The sequence below is a fragment of the Pygoscelis adeliae genome, unplaced genomic scaffold (genome assembly GCF_000699105.1).
Source record: "Pygoscelis adeliae isolate BGI_AS28 unplaced genomic scaffold, ASM69910v1 Scaffold143, whole genome shotgun sequence".
Taxonomy (NCBI): Eukaryota; Metazoa; Chordata; class Aves; order Sphenisciformes; family Spheniscidae; genus Pygoscelis; species Pygoscelis adeliae.
In genome coordinates, this window is record NW_008824405.1 from 423,103 (window position 1) to 441,538 (window position 18,436).

General features: G+C 39.2%; 1 protein-coding gene across 1 annotated transcript in view; it reads right to left on the bottom strand.

The window, feature by feature from the left end:
- The window catches only part of LARP7 (La ribonucleoprotein domain family, member 7), a 24,061-nt gene extending 10,032 nt beyond the window's left edge, over positions 1–14,029 (bottom strand). The window contains exons 1-9 of the mRNA XM_009320415.1: positions 13,817–14,029; positions 12,285–12,385; positions 12,097–12,180; positions 8,774–8,938; positions 7,971–8,079; positions 5,968–6,342; positions 4,709–4,838; positions 1,586–1,743; positions 525–643 (exon numbers count right to left, since the gene is read on the bottom strand). Of these exons, the coding sequence (XP_009318690.1) occupies positions 525–643; positions 1,586–1,743; positions 4,709–4,838; positions 5,968–6,342; positions 7,971–8,079; positions 8,774–8,938; positions 12,097–12,180; positions 12,285–12,385; positions 13,817–14,024 (1,449 nt within the window). The 5' untranslated portion in view covers positions 14,025–14,029. The remainder of the gene's footprint in view (positions 1–524; positions 644–1,585; positions 1,744–4,708; positions 4,839–5,967; positions 6,343–7,970; positions 8,080–8,773; positions 8,939–12,096; positions 12,181–12,284; positions 12,386–13,816) is intronic.
- Between the last annotated feature and the right edge of the window lie 4,407 nt (positions 14,030–18,436).

Consider the following 18,436-nt stretch of genomic DNA (forward strand, 5'->3'; position numbering starts at 1 on the left):
CCATCACTCTCACTGAACTGGAGTTTTTGTAATTGTGAATCTCTTCTTGAAAAAAAGACAGTTCTTTTCTCATGCAGAGAGCATTTTCTTGCCCCCAAATTCCTGTTAATGGTAACCCCCCCCCCAATATACTATTGCCGGTTTCTTGATCTGAACTGTGCCAGAATGACTGGCACAATGACAAATACAGAACACTGCACCCACTTGGTCTTCAACTTCTCTTTTTAAACTACTCATCCTCTAGAGCATTATTTATTTTTGTTATTATTTTCATTATAAACTTGACATTGCTTGGAGCACTCTAAAGGCTAATTTTTGCTTTGAAACGTCCTCTTTGCCCTATTTCGCCATTGTAAAATCTGCCATTCACAGGTACTAGAGAAGAATCTGTACACAGCTACTGGCAAAACAAATAAAAAAAAAAAATCAGTAAGACTTGTTTAAATGGTATTCCATATTCAAACATTTGGGGGGCACTGTAAGAGGAAAGGCTAACAGCTACCCTGAGGTTACAAAGGCATTACCTTGATCTGCTTCCTGCCCGGCAGGGGCTCGGTGCTAATGATCTTCACAATTACTCCACTCACGAACTGGGGCCCCATTGTGTTAGCCTTGGCAGGAGGGGCAGAATCTTCACTGGTGGCTGGTCAATTTGAAAGGGGGGGGGGGGAGAAAAAGAAAAAAGTTTTACATGTATTAGTTTGACAAACTAAAAATGCTAGGAAAGCATACAAGCAACGTGATGTACACAAGAAATGAAACAAGGGGCATCAAATATTGCTACTGCAGATCAAGGATTATTTTTTTTTTTTAATCTAGGATCAAGACTGTTCGCAAGGTTAAGTCAATGCGAGTAAAACAAAAAAAAAGAAAGGCAAAAGAAAATAGCTCCAAGAAAAGCGTCTTAGAGAAGTTTTTACAGCCTACAGCGTCTCCTTGTAAGAATAATTTATATTCTACTGATTACAGTTAATAGTTGAACCCTCAGTTCTAGAGTGATTAAAAATCACAAAGCAGACAGGCATTGAAATGTCAGTATTGAAGTCAGTGAAGAAAAGTACAGAGGAACCAGAGCAAAAAAGAGCAATTCCATCTATGAAAAACGTAGAAATTTAACTAAGAGGACATAATGACAAAGTTACTTTTAACCATAAAGCTGATAAAACCCAATTGCAAGCCATTTTTTGAATGCCTTACTTCGAGAAATTGTTTTGTAAATCTCTGCAGGTATAGTTAAGCCTCAGCAAATCAGGCTCAAGTTACATCATCGAAAAAAGCCGATTCTTGATTTACCTCTCTGAGGCTTTTACAATTACAATTACCTAAAAAAGATCCTTAAGCTTAAGAAGTGCTACTGGAATATGCTGAAATCACTTGTTTAGTCTTTACTGACACAATTCCTTATTCCAAAATCTACCTTTATGACGAGGTTTGCTTTAAATAATCTTTGGCATTCAGAGAAAGCACCAGCATTATAGAAAAAAAAAAACAACGATTTTGCAGTGTTTCTGGAGGACCAGTGGCTTATGTTTGTGTACTAGAATCATGAAGAAAACAAGACAAAAAACATCACAAGCAGGATTACCTTTGTCATTTTCAGACTGAGGCTTTTTCTGTGCACAAGATTCCGTTTCCATCTCTCCCACAGGCTCAGGTTTGATTTGAGACATGGTTTTCTTTAAGGAGGCCATACTGGCTTTTTGAAGGGCCAAGTATTCTTGCTTCAAATCCATCCATTCGGTCCTGTAAGCAGCAACGCAGGCAGAGGATGTCAGTTGTAGACAAGAACATCATGTTTAGAAAGTCAGTCATAACTTAAGACAAAACAGTTCGCAAATAGCTTAAGCTGAACTTGGTGAGCAGCGCAGACCATTGGAGATCTCCCTGCACTTAGGGTAAATTAAGCCTTGCCAATATCTGCAGTTTTATTATTTTGCTTTAGCTTTTACTATTCCAGGCAAGTTTAACAAGATCAACGTACCATTCAAATAGAGTGACTCCCAAATTTGTTTTACATATTCAGAAAACGCATAGAACAGCTCGGTAAACTGTTTTCTACTGGAATTACACAGAGCATAGGCACTAAATTCAGAGTTAATTCAGAGACGGTGAGCTCTGAATTCACTGAATTAGTTCAGTGAACGGGCTCCTCTGTTACTATATTAAGAATCAGTCATTTATTTTCTAGAAAAATCATTGATGGAAAATCAACAACTGGTTAAACTCACCAAAAACCTACCGAGATAAGAACATTCCTTACTATTCAAATGCATTTTGGTTAAAAAATACCACCACATGGAAGCAATTTATATATTTACATACATTTAACATGGAGATGTTTCTGCAAACAGCTAGAGCTTTGCTCCACAGAAACACAATGCCTATAGTGCCACTGTGAGAACGACTCATTGTTACCCTAATCTGTGCTATCAAACAAGCTGATAGAGGATTTTTAAAGAGGAGGATATCTTGTGGTAATGGTTTTAGCTGTTAACATTGACAACTGTATACTTCAAAAAAGCATCCAGACTCACCCAGGATCATACATTCTCAGCAGAGCAAAGACATTAAAATAACAAAAGACCCACGTAATGATTCTTGGAGATAAAAAGGCAACACCATTCCATAGCAAGGTATGGTATAAATACAAGCTCAAGGAGGTACTTCTTCTTAACTTGACTCGAAGGAAGAGAAGACCGTGGGGAATGAGGCAAGTATTTGCAATGCTTATGCTCTTTTAAAACTTTTTTTTTTACCCCCTTCGCTATAGTTAACTAAAATTTAAAACTCTTTCTCTGTATTTGATGCAGTCGTCTCGGGCTCGGTGGAAGAGGACAAGCATCCTTGATAACTACCGTTTTTTGTGGACCCCTTTTACTTTAACATGGAGGTGCTTTCTGTGATTTTTAAAAAGTAAGTGCTTCCATGTTTTAGTAGAGGTGAATCCTGATCGCAATACTGAAATACCATCCAGGAATTTTTTTTTTTTTTTGTCTACGCTTCAGTCGCAAGATTTTCAGATCCGGGAGAAGAAAAATGAAGAATTTCGGCTGTACGCAGATGAAGGCATGCTTCCCCAACAAGAGCTAAAAGCATAAGTGTTATTGAACGAGAGAATTTTTCAGTGGCCCTGTACATTTAAAAACTTTTGAAACAATTTTTGAATTTTAAAGGACTCCCTTCGCTTTAACATGGAGGTACCTGCTGCCTAAAAAAAGTAAGTGCTTCCATGTTTCAGTGGCGGTGGATCCTAATGTACTTGAACGCATTTCTAGAAATTGGGTACAGCTCAAAGAAGCCTAGTTACAGTAATACGTGTATGTTTTTTATTACTATTGCATTATCAGAACTCTGTATATACCGTGCTTATTTTTTTAGAGTTACTATTTGGTCTTTCCACTTAAGGACCCCCACAACTTAAATGTGGATGTACTTGCTTTGTTCCTGAATAGTAAGTGCTTCCATGTTTTCGTGATGGCGAATCCTTTTTTTCTCAATGCTTCCCTCTTGTCACAAAATATATCGAAGCAGATACCGAAGCAAAAGATGTATTTGCACTGCACCTGGGGCCTCCGTGTTAAACAGAAAGCACAATTTTGCACCACGGTATAGCACAAGACGGCAAGGACCCCCTCTACTTTAACATGGAGGTACTTGCTGGATGCCTAAAAAGTAAGTGCTTCCATGTTTTAGTTGTGGTGACTCCTGAGAGCCCAACAGAGGCATGAATATTTTCGTGAAACTCCTGGAGTGGCATGACTATTAACTACTGAGGAACAAGGTGTAAATTGGTGATTTGCAGTTACTGTTATAGGCGGAACTATTTAGCTAGAACTCGAGTCAGACTCAAAAACTCTGGTATTTGAACCTTTTCAGCTACAGGCTAATACTGTTGCTAATATGCAACTCTGTTGTATAAAAATTGGAATTGCACTTTAGCAATGGTGATGGACTGTCAGACATACAAAGATTTAAATAGTCTGAATAAAATATTCCAAAGGTTGGAAACGGGGTGAAATGATTGTATATGAGGCTATAAGCAATAAAAATATTGTTCAATAAAGTATGCAAAACTTTTGACTTTTGAAAGTTTCCTCTAACAAAATTCATACAACTGCATACTCCAGGAAAACACTTAAGAACACAACGTTCCAAACGCCCGAGCTTTGGAGAAAGGCAAAAAGTTGGCTAGCTAAAAAAATCGCTACCATTCGGCCAAAAGGCCATCACTACTCATTTTGCAGTTACAACTAGAACAAAAAAAGAAACTAAACGCAAATTGTACGGCCAAGAGACCCAGTGCAGGCTGAGATTAAACAGCAAAGTGTATATAAACAAACCTATGAATTTATTACATACTTTGTGAACAAACAAGGAGGCTGAGCCCACCCATGCTGTGCCTAATCGAGGACTGGACATAGTTCATAAATCAAATGGAACAAGCTGGGATTGGTTAGCCTTGGTCACTGGGAGCAGCTTTCCTTTTTTGGGTAAAAGTCCCGTCCCCTTTAAGACACCAGGTTTTTAAGAAGCCAGCCCACTGCTACACCACTACCCAGTACTGCTGAGAAAAATTCAATTAGCTCAGTGAAACCATGGAAAATGGAATGCTCGCATGCCACAAAAAGGCTAGGAAGCAACTAAACAATATAAATACCTCCCCATCCTCCAGGTACCGTAAGTCACACAGTTATGTTTCATAACCTACTTGGAGAGTACTCTGAGTGGAATGACTTCTTCACCCATTTTGTGTCTTTCTTTGTGTTTTTTCTTATGTTTCCTTTTAGATTTTGAAAGGGATGTGTCTTTTTTATCTTTGTCATCTTCTGCAGACATGTCTACATTAAAAAGTCCAAAAGAAAAATGTTTGATAGATGCAAAAAGATACAGCTATTATATAATGCAGCCTGAACGAGTATTTCCATAAAATAGCATATAATACTTATATATGTATTATTTCCATAAAATAGCATATAATACATATATAATAAAATACTTACTTGTATCAAGAATGGTTTAATGAACACTGGTTCTTGATTCCTACTACCTTTTTCTAGTCCACTTTCTCAACTACCCGAGTTTAGCCCCTAATCACGGATACTTGTCAACCCAAACGTGATTTAAATGAAGCTTTTAATCCCGGCTATTGCTTTTTTTTCTTATCTCATGTAAGAAACCGGGATCATCAACTTTTTCTTTTGTATTTTAATCTTATCTAGATTCTTATACTGTCGCCATTTGCCTAGGCTGACTGTTTAATCCATACTTGACTTCAGTGAAGTTCTATTAACTTCTTTGTGAACTGTTTTTACTTCTGATGAGATTTACCTGCTTCAGTGTCGAAAATTCTTTCCTATTCTCCATGAAACTTATCTCCTTGGAATGACTCATTAGCAGGTTTAAATTTAACCGCAGGGAACACCACATATTCCTAAACTGACCTTGTTATGCCTCCACCGTATCAACCATTTTTCACCCATTGACCCAAGCAGAACAACCTTTTACCAGTTAAGTTTTCAGTCTTTCAAAGACAGAAATTCAGTGTCTGAATCTTTCATCAGCACTTGAAAGGATTAAAGATTATTGAGTAAAACAAGTAATAAACCTACTAGCCTCCAAAAGTCAGTTGGCTAATGCATTTGTGTTACATAGATTACACTTGCTACATTTCTTGTTGCTTACAAGCCATGTTCTTTGCAACCCCCCTTTCCTCACTTGCTTGTTACCCTCTAGCATTATCAAGATTCCATTTACTTAACTTCGGCCACTACAAATACGATTTCAATCGCAAAGAATGGGGTTTCTTTAACTCGAGCTTTTCTCCTTCTCTAGGCTTTTCCCTCATTACTAAGCCTACCATCTGTAGGTTAGTATGACCATTTGTCATCTGAGAGATACATCTGCCATTTGATTTCATTCATGCATATAAATCATGAAAATACTAAAAAGAGATACAACAAAATTTACCGTTGGAATCTTTCGGGGCTTCTGTTGTATTTTCTTTAACAGGACAAACTTCATCCTTTTGAACAGTTTTCTTGACTTTTGGAGTTGATGACTCACCATCTCCAGAGCTGGTCCTTTTTCTCTTCCCCGGCCTGCTTTCCCAAGGTACCTCTGAGCTTTCGGTTCTGTCCCATTTTCTTTTCTCTCTCTTTGAGGGCTGCCTGTGAGTCTCAGTTCCCTCCATTTCTGAACACTCCGATGAAGTCCTATGTCTTTTTGACTTGGGTACTTGCTCTGTTGTAGTGTTCGCGTTTGATTCCTTGGTCTCTACAGCTGCCTGTACATTGCTCTCTTTCTTGATTTTGGATTTCTTTTTTTTCTTCTTTTTCTTCTCTTCTGTATTAAAAATACAATATTTAAAACTGCCAATGATTAAAAACTAGATAAGATATCTGACCTAAGGAAACAATCACGATACTGCATGTCATGATAATCTGGGATGTTAAATGAAATGCCCGTCCCCGCCATCTCTAACTACAGGAGAGGTGCAATACATTGTCCCAAAGTTCTTCCTAAGCATTTTAAGCAGAAGAGGGAAAAAAAAAACAAGCCCACAGATAAGACGCAGTCTCACAAAGTGAGAAAGACCTCTGGGTCACAAGGGTGGCTTGACTACAGGATTCCTGAAGTACTCTGTCTCAAATTAAAAAGAAAGGAGCTAGACTTCTTTGCTTCTCCTTCACAAATGCACATTTTGTTATGTCATCCCTTACTCGTCTTTGAGAAGGGATACCTTCCTTGTCTTTGTTGTTTTGCCAAGAAAATAAAAAAACACTGCCGATTTGTATTCTGAGAATAAAAGGAAATACTCAGCCCAATGAATATACCACACCACTTATGTAATGAACAACTATTTGCCTACTAAATTAAAGAATCTCAACTTGACCAATCCGGAAAAAAATCGTTGTATTTTCAATGCTGTCTACTTGCTTCGAAGTTATAATAGGCAGGATGCAGTATGAAGCAGTAGAGAGTATCTTAAGTGGATTTAAAGCATGGTTTAAAAAGCACGGTTTTTCTTTGATTTTTTTTTTCTGTTGTCCTAATAAGTTACTGGTGCAACAAAGAATTAGTGGTAACAGTGAGGAATATAACATGATTCATCATTATGCTTCTGAAAAAGATGGGAAGATGTCTGAAGTCTGGGAAATTGTACCACGTCATCAGAAATGAGGAAAAAAGTTTCACTGATCAAAGTTGCAACATAATCCTGCGACGCCGATTTGTAAGTTACAGTAGATTGTATTTTTTGGCAACATGCTCGACTGTGAATTCAGGAGTCTTTTCTCAGCAGTATCCTCCAGGTTTTTAGCAGTAATTATGAATCATGTAATGTGCAATTGCAAATATGCTGTAAAAGTTCGTTCCGCTATAGACTGCTCTGCTCAAATAGCAAGAATTCCAAAGAGGAAGAAGGGCAAAAATCCACTGTATTCATAGCTCTCTCACAGAAAGTTTCAGCAGAGAGAAGAATACCACAAGGTTTGCTCTGAAATGCATCAGCTGATCGCAAGCTCATCTGAACAGCACTAACGTTTCAGTATAATTTTGCTCTTATGTCTGTATCTTTCCCTTCAATGCTAAATATTTTTAAAACAATCTGTGTCAAGTTTGTCTTTTGTTAATGCTAAATGCTTAGATAATGATTTATTGCGCAGTCTGAAAGCTGCTCTGCCAGCCTAACAATGACTAATGGTGGTAGCTGGCAGCAGAGGAAAAAAGAAATTAAGTTCTTTATCAAGCAGGAAAACAAAAAGGCAGAGATTTACTATACTATATTTTAGTTTTACACTTCCATTCGTAAGCCTACATTGGCCAACAAACAGACAGCACCATGCATTTTTATAAACTCTCTAAGGAACATGAGATTAGACTGCAGTAATACAGCAGTTCAAAATCCTCTCTTCTGAAGTTGAGGCACAAACCAGTTTGTTTCTTGATCCCAATAACTTAATAACACTTACCTACTACACTGCTGTTACTTGTATTCAGTGCAGGAACAGGCTTATTCTTTACTGTTTTGGGGAAAATCCCAGGTTTCCGTGGCGCTTCTTCTGGTGGATTATTCAAAAACTTAAAAAAAAAATTAAAATCCACAAACCATTACTAAAAATCGTATTTTCTTTTTTAAAGAATCTCCATCTACGTTAAAACCAGCAGTCCTATATTCAGTCAAGAAAGATGTAGCCCCTGGTGACTCCACAGGTATACACTGTTCTTTCAGTACTTTCAGCGGCGTGGTGGTTTTTGTGGGTTTTCTGTTGTTGTTGGGGTTTGCTTTTTAAGTGCACAGCTTGCTTGATTTCACATTATTAGTGTGATATCTTTATGCATCTGATATTTTGATTATTATGATATTAAAACATAAATGGTTTTGAACTTTCAAATCACATTTCAATACAGAAAATCAGGTATGATCATGCTTGTCTGATGAAGTTCAATAGGCGTTGTACTGTTACACAGAGATCTCTATTTCCGTAAAAGATGCCAAGAGCGGCCAACCCAGTTATTCCAAAAAATACCCACTATGCTTCTGCTAAGTCTCCAGGTTATTAACAGAATTACACTTAAAAAGAATTGTGGAATTGACTGGAGGGGTCTGGGGGTAGGAGGCAGGAACATAACTCCGGCTAAGTTAAGTTTTTAAATTATGAAATTTTAGGAATTTCTGTAAGAGTCAGTAGGTGAACTAGTAAAGACTACACCATCCGTCTCACAAAGCGACAATCAGAAAGAATGTTAACAGACCAGAGGCACCACTACTCACCTCAATAGCTTTCTCTGCTTGCTCCTTAGTTTCAAATTCAACGAAAGCAAATCCCTTTGGATCGCCACTAGTTTTATACCGGGGTATACTGACGTAAACTACATTACCACACTTCCCAAACACCCGCTCGATCCAACTGTGATTGACATTTTTGGGAAGCAGCTCCTAATTAAAAAAAAAAAAGTTATTTTCTCACTACGGTATTACTATTTATCAGATGGTTTACTACATCTTCTAATTAAAAAGTTGTCACAACAAAATATATTTAAATTTGATGTGACAACGTTGAGAAACTTTTTTTATTTCAGTAAGTATTCTCGTCGAAAGGTCATAGTATTCAGGCAGTAAAAACAGTGATCTGAAAACGGATCTCTAATCATTCCTATACCTGTAACAAATACATTAGGTATTTAATTTAGATGTTTATCTTCTTCCTGTGACAGACACCCAGACCTCACCTGCAGCTGCATCTTTGCAACGCGGAATATCTTTGTAAATTTACGACCTCCGAGCAAACCTAATTCTGCCTTGTCTCAAACTATCCACTGCAAAGCACAAGGATTTTTATTTTTTTTATTGTTGGTAATCCAGGTATCACAGAAAGAATGCTTGTAGGTCAGTGAAGAGTCACTATGCAAACTGATAAATTCCTGCCCGTAGCTGACATTTTAAAGCTTAGCGGTTAGCACTTACGGCCTACTTGATCGGATGCAGCGGCAACTTTTAGCCAGCTTCTTGGATGATAAAACTGTCTGATTTTTATTTCTATAACCTCCTTAGTACAGAAATACATTTTAGCAGCTTGCAGACATCATGTCTCAGTCCCTGAACATTTCCCTTCAGCAATCAAAGAGAAATCCTGTCACATATCCATTTCTAAACGGACCCAGCTGAACACTTTAAAACTCTACTCTCCAATTCATGCCTAAACAACAATGGAGAGTCAGCAATACTTCATTTTTTTCATGGCAAGTTATTGCACTAAAAGGTTTTCCTTGTAGGAAAACATTATTTATCACATTCAGGTAGAAAACTATTTTTGCATGAACTTTGCCTGCCTGAGAAAAACGTTTCATTATGGTTTGGTATAAAGTTGAAAAAACAGTTACTTGAAGCTTTAAAAATACCATGGGATGAGTACAAACTAATACTGTATGTCAAAGTGTAGTTTATGTTAAAGCATATAAAAAAGTCACTAACCATAAGAACATTTCAGAGTAATTTAATGAAAACTTGCCCTGAATTAAATGAGATTGTAAAAACTATAAGCTAATAAAGTTACTGTTCCTTAAAGAAACACATCTTTCAGTCTCAATTCTCAGGTCAGAAACCAAGCTTTGACTTCTTGCATAAGTACAGGAAACATACTACTGCTGGAGACTTTAAAGCCTCCTCACAGCGGAGGCTTTAACTGTAACCTTCGTTTTAATCCAACATAATCTTGCTTTCACCTACTCCAGAACGAAACAAAACTTACCAACACTTCTACTCCCCCCCATTGCTATATACCTGTCATCTAACATGGCTTAATATTTCTGTAATTGCAGTATAAAGAGCAGATACCTCACACACTAGCCTTTAAAAGGAAAAAAAACCCACCCTTTTTGGTAGCAATAAAGGCAGATAACAGGTTGCTACATATTCTCTAAGCAAGATCTCTATGAATTCAGTAACTTGCAAAACACACCAGTTACCTGTTTTCATCTTACCGAAAAGCTTAAAATTAAAAACCCTTTAGCTATGTATTTAAGCTATGTATAGTCTATGTAGCTCATTAAATTTAGCGTATCTTTTCCAAAAATGACATAGACAAAGTATTTGAGACATTCTAAGCAGTCCCTGCAATCATGTTCGGGAAATACTATGATTGGCACCTTTTCTGGGCTTTGTTAAAGAACGTGATGACCAGAGTAATCCAGCTTCTCTTTACCGGGACGGGCTGGCATTTTGGGCATGATTATTATGTCTCTTCATCACAGAAAGCGTGGTGCCTGCTTGAAATTACCAATTCAGCTGCTAACAACTACAGCTATATACCTAAATTGACATTAGTCATGAAAAGCTCTCTTTAGACATAAAGGGAACTCCACACCGGATTCAATTCTACTTAAAAAAAATGCACAGGATTTTAAATAAGTGACAGTTCAACCATCAGATCCCTTTCCATGCTACCACTTCAGTGGATAAACAATACGGTAATAGCTGTTCCACTCTGACACATCTGAAGAATCACGTTGAGATGCGGAGTTTTTCCAGCAGCACAAGCTATTTTCATTTAAATTAATGAATCATTTCAGTATCAAGGTAGCCACAGGATAGTGTGCTACTAGGAGGATTTTTTTTTTTTTTTTTTTAAAAACAAGCCCCCTAAACATAAGACTAGCTCATTTAGGTGCATTCTGCCTTTAAAAGAATTATGCTTGTGTGTTACAAAACCAAAGGCACTTGCAGTAACAGATTTTGTAAACAGACCGTACTTTATAAAGTACCCCTGATTATCTTGCCAACTCAGCCAGATCCTGTTTGATAAAACTAATAAGGTTATTAATCTAAAGCTTTGACTACATTAACGTAATTTGTAAATATTTCTTGGTATCAGTGTTGCTCCTCTAATGGCGTTAACTAGAAAAGCTCAGCGAAAGCAGTAACAGCTAAATGAAAGCGCACCTTCTCTTACCAGCAGGTGAAGCAGCTCTTTGCTCAGCATTTAAAATGATTTAAGGTGCTACAAGAAATCGGTGTAGCAAACTAATCCCCTTCTTGCCACGGCCACTGCCAGTGCTCACCTGCCTTCGCTTCATTTATTTCCCTTACGTACACTGCACAATCAACAGCAGCCAGCCACTCACCCAGTCCCTCCCTCTGCTAACAAGAATATTGACGCACAGATACATTTCTGATACGAAAAAATATTTACTGCATTGAACATGTACGTTAACCCCGCTCTATGGGCCTTAGCATTACAAGTTCAGTACATCTATAACGCATTTCCCTCCCTCACACCGTCCTTTTCTTTTGGAGAAAACAAAACACCAAACAAATTCTATTAGCTTTTATACTTTATGTAAATGTTTCCTGTACTAAATCCATGATGTTCTCAAAGAAAATCTACCTTCTGATTCCGGTAAAACTACGTGGCTGCTTTACGTTGGTTTTGTTGCTCTTAATACAGTAAACAATACCATGCAATTAAGATTGTCATAGACAACGCACAGTAGGTTTTGCACTCTTAAAGAATTAACAGCAAGAAAGCTCGGAAGAGTCTCCACAGTTAGAAATAAAGCCCTCTGCCAGACACGAGGCATATACGAGCACAACCTTACCACATAGACTGTGCGACTATCCACATCCTTTGGTTGCTCACCCAGCGGTTGGCGTCTTCTGATTCTAGTTCCTTCTAAATCCAACTAAAAGTAACAAGGAATGAACAAGCATTTTCCATAAGATAATTGCCTACTTCAGTACCACCATCATTATTACTCCAGCATCAGCAGAGTGAAATATTAAATACCTCTACAACAGATGAACTTTTAACTGCTCGAGCTATCAATTTTCCATCAGTAGTCAATTTTTTCATTTTGTTGAAAGAAACAAGAAGCGATATGTCAACATCTAGGGATAAAAAAAGGTAGAAATTATGAAATCAGGGTAATCTAGAAAGCATTAGTTACGTGTTCTAATCTGACATTAAGACTCCACTAGTATTTTTGTAAAACAATCTGCAAGTCATAAGTGCAGTACGTAACCATGCTGCCAAGGATCTACAGAAAATTGTTACCGTCAAAATTAAAGTTTCAAGTAAACCTATATTTAATTTTCTTTTGTGCTAGCCTTTATCAAAGGAATTTTGTTCTCTTACCCCCCCCCAACTATTGTCTTTGAAAAGAAAGGAAGAAAACCCCCTTTCTGATGTAGTTTTACAATACAAAACCAATTTGCATTGAAAACATGCCTCTCCAAGTACTCAATTAAGTGTTTAACCCAGTCTTCCCGACACAAAAGAGCCCCTGCTTGCACTTCAGTTGCAATGAGTCACACTGCTAAAACCTTGACAGAAAATTATGTAGCATTAGTCTTAATAAAAAAGACATCTGAGCTTTAATATCTCTAGAAAACGTAGGGTAAGTTGTTTTCCTCTGAAGGCCCTTTTTTTAAAACTGGCTTGCAGTTCAACATAATTGAGGACTATACCAAGCAGTTAGAGGGCTACCCTTTCCACACGATGGAACTGGACTAATGATTTACACGTCAAATAAATATGGACTCCTTAAGAAAACAAAAAGTAAACACTTCTGGAAACTGCTATTTTTTTGTTTTGATGAAAAAGGACCACCTCTTTTTACAGACATACCGCACTTCTAGTCCACCTGGCATAACACAGTTAATTGAACAATTATACTGATGGACCGTATTTACCACGTATGTACTGCTTTTTAAAGCACAAGCGTACTTAGTCACTGCAGCTAACGTGTAAATTACTTTCTTCAGAAGCTGGCAAACAGTTGCAGAACCAAGCTCAATTTCCTACTCTGAAGTCAAATGAACCACGTCAAAAATGGTCTAAAGGAAAGAGGTCCACAGTAGCCCTACATGCAAATACACCATTTCTCACCTATCAGACTTGTGCAGAATACACAACGTATCTATACCTAACCACAAATCCAAGTGACCATTTAATTTCTGCATATATCTACCCCAAACGTCAAGTCCTGTACCTCCAAGGGCAAAACACGCCCCTTGTTTGTTTGCTTATTCTTAAAATTATACAAAGTTAAAAAAAGAAAATCAGGTCTCCCAAACAGTCATTTCTACCCTGGCAGATGCCTCCAGCTTACGGCTGGTAGGAAAAAAAAAAAACACTAAACACAATTTCTAAAAACTAGTACCACGCTCTGCCTCCTGAGCTGCTAACGCAGCATGAAACTACTGTCTTCCCCAGGAGGAGACATGCACCTCAAAATAACTTGTAGCTGTCACCAGCAATACAGTGAAGAAGAAAGTTAAACACATCTGTGTCCTGAAATATACCGAATATAAACTTACACCCATCTCTGGACTTTTCTATTTGTTCTCGGAGAAATCTATCTTTGTGGAGATTAACATCGCCAAACCAGAAATCCACTTGTTTCGCTATATCTGCCAGCACCTGTTTAACCCTTGACCTCTTCTTTTTCTCTCTCTCCTTTTTCTGTTCAGTGCTTTCTTCTTCCATGGCTTTGTCTCTTGCGGTTTCAGTCTCCATTCCTGTCATTCTGTCAACTGAAAGTCAAATATAGCCTTTGAGAAAAAGCAAAATATTCTTATTTCAAGGAATAAGCATTCTTGTTTTATCTTACATTAAAAACTTCATGCGTCCCCCGTGAGACTATGCACCATTCATTATTTGTAGCGTAGAAAAAAACGAAGCATACAGAAGATGAGGGAAATTAGGTCACGCAATAATTGTGCGGTGAAGACTAAGCTGGAACTCATGTCTTGTGGAACCTAGTACTGCCCTTTAGCCACAGAGATTCACTGGAGGCAAGCTGGTACCAAACGGCAGGCTTTTCATTTAAAATTTGTACTCTTGTGTTAATCCAGAATGCCTCGTGAACAGTCTGCCCTCCCCATTAGATTTCTAACAGCAGCTTTTGAATTTCAGCAGCAGTCATGGGATTCGCAGTCCCAATTGCTTTTGCAAATTATCAGTCAGGCAGCGCTATTAAATATATATATATATATGTCAATCCTTTAAAGCACTTGTGCAGGTCACAAAGTGTGTTTTAGTAACACGTAACTTCCCTGTTACCAGAAAAGCAAGCTACTTGCTAAGGAGAGCCTACAAAATCTAAATCTAAAAAGCAGACGATTTCCCTCCCAATAAACACATTTTCTGAGACTTGAATGGAAGTAATTTGTCCTCCACTCCCCATATCTCCCAGTACAAACCATTGGAAAGAACACACAAAAACCCCCGAGCACTATACACTTCAGAAATTACCCTTTTATGTAGAAGGCAAAGCAGGGAAAAAAAAAAATGGATTATACAGAAGACTTCTGAAAAGGCTGGCCAACGGACCGTGCACAGCAGGCACATATTGTAAATCCAGCGGTTGCAAACGGGTTACACTGACACGCACAGAGCAGCTGAAGAGCTCGCTGCAAAAATTTATGGTACGACCTCCAAATGAGAAGCATCTATTATTCCTTATAAATAAATACAACGTAAAGATACGCTTAGATGCCTAGTTGATATTCATGGCAGGTGTAGTAATAGTAAAGTTTGGTTTTAAGAATTGTCTTTGTCATGTCAAAAACGCAAACCACTCACTCTCAATTGCCAAGGCCCTACCAAAGAGCAGTAACTCAAAGTCTTCCAATCCCGCCTTTGAATATGTTCTAACACATTCTTACTTGCAAGTCCGCGTGGCAATCGCTATGTGCTACGCTTAAAGAGACACTTCTCCTTTCTTTGGTCAGGGCTCTTGCATCAACTGTCACTGATTTTAATGGCAAACCAAGTTCTGTCAGAACCTCAGGATCGGGCCCCTAGAAACTGGGGACTAACCAGAGGGAAGTGACTGGAGCGTACAGATTTACCTCGAAAAATGTAAAACCTTTTTAATGCACCAACTCATCTTTTTTGTTTCCATTTCAATTCGCTGTAGCTAGTCAGTCCTCCTTGAAAACTACCAGTCTCCACAGTGCTTCATTTTACATGAGCAAAGCGATACTGCCAAAAGCAGACAGCTTCTTGAAAATGAAATTAACACAAAAATTAAAGTAATTAATGTAGCTATCACCATATGAAAGACTTCTCAGCTCTCTGCCAAGGCAACATAGAAGGAAACGTGAGTACAGTCATCAGAGAGGAAGCCCACCTCTACAACAGGATGACAAAAATGGAAATGGTCTTCAAATTATTGTGCAAATCAGGCTTCCTTAGCCGGAGATCAGTTTCTCTCCCTGCTGTGAGCTGACCACTCAAGATAGTGAAAGGTCAACAATTACCTTGACAAGATAAGCCAGGTGAAACTCCCAACCCAAGCAGAAGTCCAAGCTCCATTCAAGCCTTTCAGCAAGATATTTATATTAATAATCAGCAGAACAATATACTACTTAGCTGAGGGCTATAGTGAGCTGCACCGTTAAAGGTAACGCATCATTATGAGATACTTTTAGTGGCTGAACAGTATCAAATGACCACACTGACATACAACGAATGTGGCTTATGTCCAGCAAAGCTTTATTTTAAGAAGCCATCTAGGCGTTTCATGCATTTTTGAGTCACTCAGCCTTGGGAACTTCCTTCCCAGGAGAGAGATTCTCATTCAAGCCTAAAGGAAAAGAGCTGCACGCCGTATTCTGGGCTTCCCCCCCACACACCTCACTTGGCACTACTTGCTTTAGAAATGAAGCTTTGAGAAAATTACTTTGGCAGAGCCTGGAAATACAGAGTCAGAGCAAATGTCAGCTATGATTCTATAATTAGAATCTGTGTACAAGCTTAAATTTAGTAGCAAAGTACTCAACCTGACACAACACTAGATTAAAACTCAGGATTTAAGAAAATACTGTTTCTAAGTAAGCATGTCAATAACTCATAGCACTGGCTTTTTTTGTTGGTATTCTCTTCATTCGCAACTCCTCTTGCAAACCTCAACTCATCAATGAAAGCTGCAACGCCAAAGTGTAAGACAGTCCGTATTTTTGACTCGTCAACTCTTACACTGCCAGCCTCACAACTGTTCTGATCAACAATTAAAATCGGAAGAAAGCAAAAGCAGGGTGAAAACTTCACTCTGCTAAAGCAAAACAGCTGCCATCTCTTAGCTTTCCTCAAACGAAATAAAACCACAGTGCCTCTATGTGCGAGAGTGAAACCAGGAAAAGGAGGGACAATTAAGCGGGGGGCGGGAACTCTAAGAAAGCAAAGATAATGTAAATCAAAATAATAAAGGGTCACACAAATCAGTAGTACCTTATCTATACTCTTTCAAAGGCAAACATTAAACATGTTGGTGCTAACCTGTACACAGCCAAGTTCCAAACCCAACTTCTGTTGTTAGAAGGATCTAGAAAAACATAATCAAATTTAACTGTAGTCCAGGGTCCGGAAGAAACAGGGTTCCAGTTATAAAATATCCTTTATTCTTTTATATTAAGTGTTGATGCAAATACTTGCTTGCTTTGAGCATTTTAAATAGCAAAATGGGGCAAGGCCGGGGGGGGAGGAAAAAAAAATAATTCAAAATACTTTTTATACTATGAAAATGTTTCCATATAGTCAGTGGCAACACTTCCTCTTCTGGACGTTTACTCCAAAATAAATGCAAGCATTCAGCAAAACTGAAACTACTTTCCAAGACGCACTCTGCAATCCACCTTGGGCATCCTTACTCCTATATACACCCAGGCAGAGCTGCAGCAGTTTAAGTTCCTATCCTGCCTTGTAACTTCACTCGACGGAAAGCAAGCTGAGCAAGGACAAACGTTAACACATGGGGACCAGCACAATTTTCTTAACCTGAAAACAGAGAACATCCTGCTTTTCCCCCATTTTAAGCAATGAAACCAATACATCATTTTAAACCTATATTTAAGGCATTCAAGAGATGTCACAAACCCTGTGTGTTCACAAACAGAAAAGGCTTTGCTTCCACATGACAGCGATGGGTGTTAAGGCTGTTTCCAGACACAGGCAGACCCCACTGTGTCAGTCCTGCCGCGGTTACCCTCTCCTCCGTCATCACAAGAGGCGGAAAGTGGGTTTTCGATAAAACGCAGGCCCACAGCACAAGACTACGATTAGATGGATTCAGCTATACAAACCAACAGTTCACTGACACCAAAAGGGCAGCCCAGCTCTCTCATCTTACTCACTACACAGTCCTCCCTCAGAGGAGCTCACCCTCCAGTAAGCCAGTTCAACACTGTGACCCTAGAAGTAAGTTGCTATTTTCTGGTCCTTCCCTGCTGGATGAGTGGGTTAAACCAACTCATTAAGGAGCCGAACAAGCACCAGAGCTGATGAAGGGAAGCAACACGTGGGAGCAGGACAGAGGTGGGTACAAAAGCAAGACGTTCTGCTGCCCTATTAGCAGCTGCACAGACTGGCCCAGAAGCACCGCACAACTGTAGGAGATCCTCATCTTCTTTACCCTTCAAACAAAGGGGAAACACACAACGTGGAAAAGATTTTTCTAACCCCGACTTAATCTTTGCCAGCGTAGCAACTGGCTAAATCCCAGTTCCTGAGAAGGCCGACCGCCGTACGTTTGCCAATTGCACAGGCACCGACCGCTGCAGGCTTCAGCACTGCTGCTGCAATTCCTCATGGACCTTGTATGCATAAAAAAAAGTAAAGCAAGCCCAAAGTCAGCCACTCCCCATATCCCCCCCTCGACACGGGACCCTTTCCTCCAACGCGAGCTGTCAGGTCTTGACCACGCGTGAAGGTCTTGACCCCAGCCAGCACCGCGACCTGTGCTTCACCTGAAGGCAAAGTCACCAGTCGGGCTCGAAGGGCTGCGGCGGCAGAGGCCCAGGAAGACGCTGAGGGATAGGGGCGGTTGGAAAGCCTCAGGAAGAGGCCACACGCGTCGGGAGAAGCGGGCACCGGGAGGGAAGGACGCCCAGGAGCCGGGCACGGGGGGGGGGGGCGGGAAAACGCGCGGGCGAGGC